The sequence below is a fragment of the Lipotes vexillifer genome, unplaced genomic scaffold (genome assembly GCF_000442215.2).
Source record: "Lipotes vexillifer unplaced genomic scaffold, Lipotes_vexillifer_v1.1 scaffold394, whole genome shotgun sequence".
NCBI classification, from domain to species: Eukaryota; Metazoa; Chordata; class Mammalia; order Artiodactyla; family Lipotidae; genus Lipotes; species Lipotes vexillifer.
The window spans coordinates 3,249,997-3,257,216 of NW_006791731.1; the positions used below are offsets into that span (position 1 = coordinate 3,249,997).

At 41.3% G+C, this 7,220-nt stretch overlaps 1 protein-coding gene across 1 annotated transcript in view; it reads left to right on the forward strand.

Moving 5' to 3' along the window:
* TRAPPC9 (trafficking protein particle complex subunit 9) overlaps positions 1–7,220 on the forward strand; it is a 521,576-nt gene that overhangs the window by 20,093 nt on the left and 494,263 nt on the right. The window contains exon 4 of the mRNA XM_007464593.1: positions 1–34. This exon is cut by the window's left edge and continues 1 nt beyond it. Coding sequence (XP_007464655.1) covers positions 1–34 — 34 coding nt within the window. The remainder of the gene's footprint in view (positions 35–7,220) is intronic.

Consider the following 7,220-nt stretch of genomic DNA (forward strand, 5'->3'; position numbering starts at 1 on the left):
CTCCCTGCTGAAGCAGCCAACAGACATCGACCAGGTAAGCTCTGCTCTTGCCTCCATCCTAGACTCAGTTACAGTCCTTAAGCAAGCAGGAGTAATCTATTACTGTTCCCTCTGAGTGAAGGTTGAGTAATGTTTAAATAAAATATAAAATCTGTTGAGTCAGAAATCCTGCACGTGAGACATTGTCTTCTGATTCTATTGAATATGTGTTGATCTTATTGAGTCTTATCAAATGATATTAATGGATTACAATGATGGGTTGATTTCTGGACCAGTTGCATAAAATTTCATGGTAGGCTGTCTTTGAAGTTCTCTGTCTGGGTCCTTGTCATAATTTCTGTGTGTTTGGTGAAGTTAGTCCCAGATGTCAATTTTAACAGCTAATTCAGGGCCCGGGGAGCTGTTTCTTATTTTTCTGGTTGATTAAAGTTCTCTTAATGCGTGAAGTTTGATTTGCTTATATTTGTTAGCACCTATGAAGAGTAAAAATGCATCTTTGGAGGAGCAGAACCACAAATGCTTGTTGAATGAACTTGACCCTTTTGACCCTTAATAAACAAATTTGCCTTAAATGTTCCGGATGTAGTTGTCATACCGCATAGGTCACGAAGATAATAACAAAGAATGCAGAGATCAAGACTATACAAAAAACTACTAGGTGTTTTTTGAACCATGAGATTTTTACAGATTTTTTTCCCCTCAAAGAGAAGGCCCACGGCCGTTCATGTCTATTGGATGGGGAAATCCCTTCAGTGTCTTTTTCCCCTGAATTATACCATCCCCGTCACCAGCAAAGACTGCAGAGACCAGCTCTGTGAGCCAGTCAGTGTAGCCACTCAGTCTGAATCTGGGTGTACTCTTTGTAGAACTGCTTAGATGAATCTCTGGTGGTCCTTGAAGATGTTTTATCTTCCTTCAGCAGACCGTTCCTTATGGTTTTAGTGGGGTCTCAGTTATTGGAGAGGAAAGTAAAGCGGGCTGAGAAGTGATAGAGAAAGTCCTCAGGCTGGAATGTCTCTGCTCCCTGCTTTCCTGGGCTTCAGTTTTGACTTGAGATGCCTCCCGTCGGTGCTCACCACCTGTGTTTATGCCGTGTTATTGTAACTGCTGTCTCTGCTATGAGATTCCAGCATTTCAAGTCTTCTTGTCCCCTCGCGCCAGCGGCCAAGTGCTGAAATATCCAACACGCAGGTGACAGCTGTTTATCTTCTCCTTAGAAGAAAGTCTGCTCTCTCTCTGGGGATGCCTTTTGTTGAAGGTTGTTTTATTTTATTCTTTCCCTGCTATTTGAAGAGTTATAATGTGTTGAGACTGTTCTACTCATGTGATTAGTGAGACTCTGGAGCCTTTTTAGGGTGATGTTTCACTTTCTCCCCTCGCTGAAGATATAGGCAAAAAAAGTTTTAAGCCTGAAAAAGTGCTCCGTCTGCAGTAATGTCTTTATTTAGCTGTGCATAGTGTGAAACACTTGAGAACTTCTTACTGTTGAAGGCAGTCTGTGGGGGAGAACATCCAGTGAAGCTTGGACGAGAGCTGGAAGAGCAGCGCTGATGGCGCTTAGATGGGAAATGATTTTACCACCTCTCAGGCATTAAAGGGTCCAGAGCCATGAACGGATTTGCTATCATGAGTATATATGTTGCTTCATCTTGGATATTAATTTCAAGATTAGTCAGTTTGTAGTGGCAGCCTCATCTCACATCAGGAATTTATGGTATCTACTCTTTGAGGTGAAGACCAGACACACTGATTATTTAACATTCTCCCTTGAATTTATATCTCAGGTTCCTTGTTCACCGGCAAAATAGCAGGCTACAGATGTCATTTAATGCCCATGTGACCTGGAGCAAGTTTAATCTCTGTGCCTCAATTTCCTTATTTGTGAAGTGGGGGAGATAATAATTGTACTTACCTCGGAGGGTTCTTGTGAACGCTGCATGAGATCCACATATAAAGGACCTACAACAGTCCCAGCCGGTGCTGGATAAATGTTAGCAGCCATTATTGTTATCAATATTATTATTGTTGATTGTCAAGTAGTTTTAAGACTTGGTAATATGAATTCATGAATAATGTTAAAAGACTCTAGACATCTCAGATCCCCTTTACATAGTTTTAAAGATTTCCTCTGAGAAAAGGGAATTTTCCCCTCTCTTAAAGCTGAATTTAGTTTCAAAAAAGAATTCTGTACTCCCTATGTCTTTTTGCCTTAATTCTCCTTTTGTTTAAATTTTTTAAAAAAACCTTCACTTTCTTAGTATTCAGAGTATTCAAGGTTATTCAAAACTTGGTTTATTAAAAAATCAATAGGACATTCTGCAATCAATCCAAAAGGAAATGCTTATCGACTTACAAATGTTTCTCCTTTATGGTTATTTGTACTTTTTGGACTAGCTTAATTTATTAATAGTAAGCATTATCATCCCTAATTATTGAAATAGCTATGAATGATTTGGCATCTACCCTAGGCCAGGCTGTGCTAAATGCTTTCCTCACGTTTCACCTCATAGCAGGTGTTTGAGGGTAGTTATCAGTAACTCCTTTTTGCAGGTGAGGGATTGAGGTTTAAAGAGATGGGGTAACTTGCCCCAAATCACGCAACTGGCAGCGGCAGACTCGGGGCTGGAACCAGGCTGGGGTGACTGCTCGGTATGCATCCTTACTTGCTCCTCTAATCAGCCTCCCGTTGACTGGTTTCCCAAACTCCTGTGAGTTCATAAATGACTGATTTTAGTGATCTCAACCTGATGAGGCCATAAAAGAAGAGGTATCAGTGAGAATACGAGACAGAGTGGCATAGATTAACATTGTACATTTTCACAAATGTTTTATTCTCAGCTAATGACCTAAAAAGTTAGTATTTTTTATTTTAACTCTGGAAGCACTAAAAAACCCATAAAAAATGATTACAGTGCAAAAGAGAAGTAAGCTTTGAAAATCCAACCATTGCTAATGACTCACCGCTTGTTTTTCTCTAGTGAGGCTTGTCGAGAGAAAAAGTTATAAAGACTGAACTGCTTTTATGTAGTCTTTAGTACGGAAGAAAAGATTAAGCCACTGAAAATTGAGAGAAAGTAAAAATCTTTACTCTTTTCTTTCCTTATGATGAATATGTTAAGTTGATTTTTATGGTTTAAGTATATATTTCCTCATCTGTGAAATTTGAATAATGTTATTTACCTAGTCTGACTGTGAGTTAGATACCTTGCACAAAGCACCCAAGAGATTCTCAGTAAAAATTTGCTGTCAAAAATGACAGATAGTTTAGAAGGATCAGCTCTGAATACTGAAGACGGTGGTTTACTTATGATGCATATTCAGTGTGTATATATGTATGACATGTATGAATATGACTTAAAGCGATAAGGATTCGGTTACTTTTTTTAGTGCAGTATGAAGTTTTGATGAGAGTGTCATCCTAGTAAGAGAGGGACTAGCTAAAGTGTCTTCAGCTGAAGAACTTGAAGATTATTTGTACAGAATGTGTATTTTTACAACTCAGAATTCATATTGCCTTGTAATCATCCACTAGAACCTTTAAAGTGCTAGGAATTTCACCACAGCCTTTACGTTTAGAAAAATCAGTATTGATTAATTGCAGAGAATAAGATTATCTCTTTTGTGATTGAAGAAAGTTTTGATTTTTTTCCTGTACCCTTAATAGGTTTTATTTATTTATTTTTTAAGAAAGAAAATGGAAAATTTTATTCAAGCCAAATTTGAGGATTTTATAAAACCCGGGAAGAGCATCTCAGGAAAGCTCAGAACAGTTCTGCCTGTTAGAAGTCAAGGCACAGGTATATGAGGTTTTTGAGACAAGAGAGCTGTACATTTAATGACGTGTTGACAGTTTACACAATCCAGATCTGAGCATCATCATGGCGGTGGGTCATGTGTCCTCTTACAAGATAAAGACGGAATGTTATGTTTTAAGGAATTGCCTTGTTGATGCTAGGAGAATGCTGCTTTCTTTTTGATTGAGCAGGTATTTCTGCTGCTGGGGGAGGTAAATAATCAAAACATTGATTTGACATCTGTCACTTGTCCTTTATAGAGGGAATAAAAGTGGAGCTCAGGGCTTCCCTGGTGGCGCAGTGGTTGAGAGTCCGCCTGCCGATGCAGGGGACGCGGGTTTGTGCCCCGGTCCGGGAAGATCCCACGTGCCGCGGAGCGGCTGGGCCCGTGAGCCATGGCCGCTGAGCCTGCGCGTCTGGAGCCTGTGCTCCGCAACGGGAAAAAAAAAAAAAAAAAAAAAAAAAAGGTGGAGCTCACATGCTATTTTTTATTTGTTATTCTTTAATTACTTTTAAATTCTTAAAAATGTTTATTTTTTAACATCTTTATTGGAGTATAATTGCTTTACAATGTTGTGTTAGTTTCTGCTGCATAACAAAGTGAATCAGCTATATGTATACGTATATCCCCATATCCCCTCCCTCTTTATTTTAATATATAAATGAGTGTTTTGTATTTCAACAAAATTGTATGATTTGTAGTTAAATGCTCTTTGGGAAGTATTTTGCAAGACACAGATCATCTACTGTTGGAAACATGCAGACATGACTTTTATGAATATAGAGCTAGTACAGCTAGCTAGTGTAAAACAGAACGACTAGGAGAGCTTTGCTGCTGATTGCTATAAGGATGGATCCTGGGTCTCAGTCTCCCTGTCTGTAAAATGAGGAGGCTGGACTGCATTCCTTCTTCTAAGATTAGTTTCCATGAGCCTATGTCTTTTGTTTATATTCAGGAGTGTTAACAATTTCAGATTACGTACTGAATACCCCTCCCTTCCCTGAAACAGAATTCAGTTATGAGCTAGATATGCTTTTAGTTATAGGCTCTGAGCATCCTACTTTTAAAAACCTTACTGGGCTTCCCTGGTGGTGCAGTGGTTGAGAGTCCGCCTGCCGATGCAGGGGACGAGGGTTCGTGCCCCGGTCCGGGAGGATCCCACGTGCCGCGGAGCGGCTGCCCCCGTGAGCCATGGCCGCTGAGCCTGCGCGTCCGGAGCCTGTGCTCCGCAACGGGAGAGGCCACAACAGTGAGAGGGCCGCGTACAGCAAAAAAAAAAAAAAAAACAAAAAAAAAACAAAAAAAAAACAAAAAACCTTACTGATCGTTTCTTATTATACAGGCAATTTTTGTGTTGTATCTTTTACAGCAACCTGGACAGCCTTTTTGGCCATAGGTGGCGCTGTTGCACCTTTTAAAAGTCTTAATTTTCCTGTTTGTGGAAGAAGACTTAGCCCACGTTCCTTTCATTTGACTTCTTTGTTTAATGCTTCAGGATAGCACAATGTCCATTATGTCTGGATACCTGGACAAGTTATTCGAGTTATATCTTATTTTTATTCTGTCATCTCAGTGTGAATATTTCAGACTTGCTGTGCAAACAATGGTGAAATTGTACTTTTCTTCCAATATTGGAAACCAGTGAGCCATGATTTTATAAAACAGATAGAAGTGGTCCCTGGAGCACCTTAAAGCTGAAAAATGTATTGAACTCCCTGAGTATTGAACCCACTGCTGTGTCTTAATTAGTGGGAGGTGATTTGGTTGCTATATGAAGGAGCGTAGTTTTCTGACTTGGGTTTGAATGCACATGCTACCACTTAGCCACGCAAACTTGAGTCAGTTCTTTCTGAGTTTTTCCCTTGTCTGTAAAATAGGGACGCTAATATCTGCTTTGTAGAATTGTGAGAATAAGAAATTATGTAAAGTGTTTAGCACAGTGGTTATCTCAAAAGAGCTCAAACCCTTAGCTCTTGTTTTGTATGAAAGCCATCATTTTATATAGTCTTCAGCAACCACTAAGGAATTAAAATAGAAAAAGCTGGTTTTATGACGAGAGATCCAATTAAGAAATGAGTAAAATATTTGAAGAGGGTCAGTACTTCCTGTACTCATAATTTAGCAGCAGCATCAGAATTAGGGCTGTTATACAGTCACCCTGAATGTTAAGCCACAGAATTTTTGGCTAATTAGTGTATGTTGGGGCTGAAGTGGGCCCAGTAATTACACTCTTCTTTTCTCCACCAGCCAACTGAGAGATGAGACGGGAGAGGAGAATAGGCAGCGGGAGGCAAACGTCTCCTTTGTTACTGGTAAAGCCACATTCTCCATGAACTTTAGGGCTTCGGGGAAATGGGTGTCTTAATACTCTATCCCGGCACTAGAGAGACTCGCGCAGTCGCAGGCAGCTCTGGGCCACAGTTGGCCTTCCTGTGAGGGGACCTGTCCCCGTAATGCTCAGGGCTGTCATGTCACAAAGCTGAGCATCCTGGGTGCTTCCTGAGGGTGGCCAGCACCCGGGGGGGAAGAATGGTTTCCCGTGCCCCACTTGTCTCCCAGACTCCCTGAGCCCACTCCTCACTCCATTTGTGCGAGGAGGGCTAGCCGTGGGCCAGGGGTCAGGAGTGTTGAGGGAGAAGCCCTCCTCATGGCCCAGAGGAGTGGGGAGGAAGCGTTCCCTCCCTCAGTTTGAACAGGCCGTGGAGTGGAACAGAAGGGTGCTCCCCAGGAGTTTATAAATAGGGAAATAAGGATGTCCACTGTGACTTAAACTCGCAAGGAAACATTAAAGATGATGAGAAGGGAGGCAGGCGGGGCATGCTTCATAGTTAACATTTGTTGGGCACCTAAAATGTGCTGCATACCTTTCTAAGCACTTTGCAGAAACTAATTTAATCCTTTGATCCTCACGACAGCCAAGTGAGGTAGGTTTGATTATTTTCCCAACTTTACAGATATGGAAATTGAGGCACAGAGAGGGTAAGTAATTTGACCAAGGTCACAGAGCTAGTAAGTAGCAGAGCTGGTATTTAAACCCTGGCAGTCTGGCTTCCAGGCTCTCAGAGATGGGCTTTGGGTTTTTAGAGGTATCAGCCTGTCTGTGGATCTCTATGTACATCTGTCCATCGGTTGGCCTGGAAAGGGTGGGAAAGGGAGAGTTACCCAAGTGTTCACAGCTGTGCCTGGGCCACTGTCCATGCACCGTGACCAGCATTCATTGTGGTCTAGGCAGCAGGTCTGTCCCTGTAACAGAAATTTAGTCCATCAAGTTAATCTAGGAAATCCCTCTTGCTCTGCATCTGTCCATGCGCTTGCCATGTGGCCTCCTGCCTATGATTGGGCCGTTGGGGAGAAAATGTGCTGATTGTTGAACTCCGATATTTTAGTCTGATCGATAATTTTTTTTTTTTTTTTTTTTTTTGGTT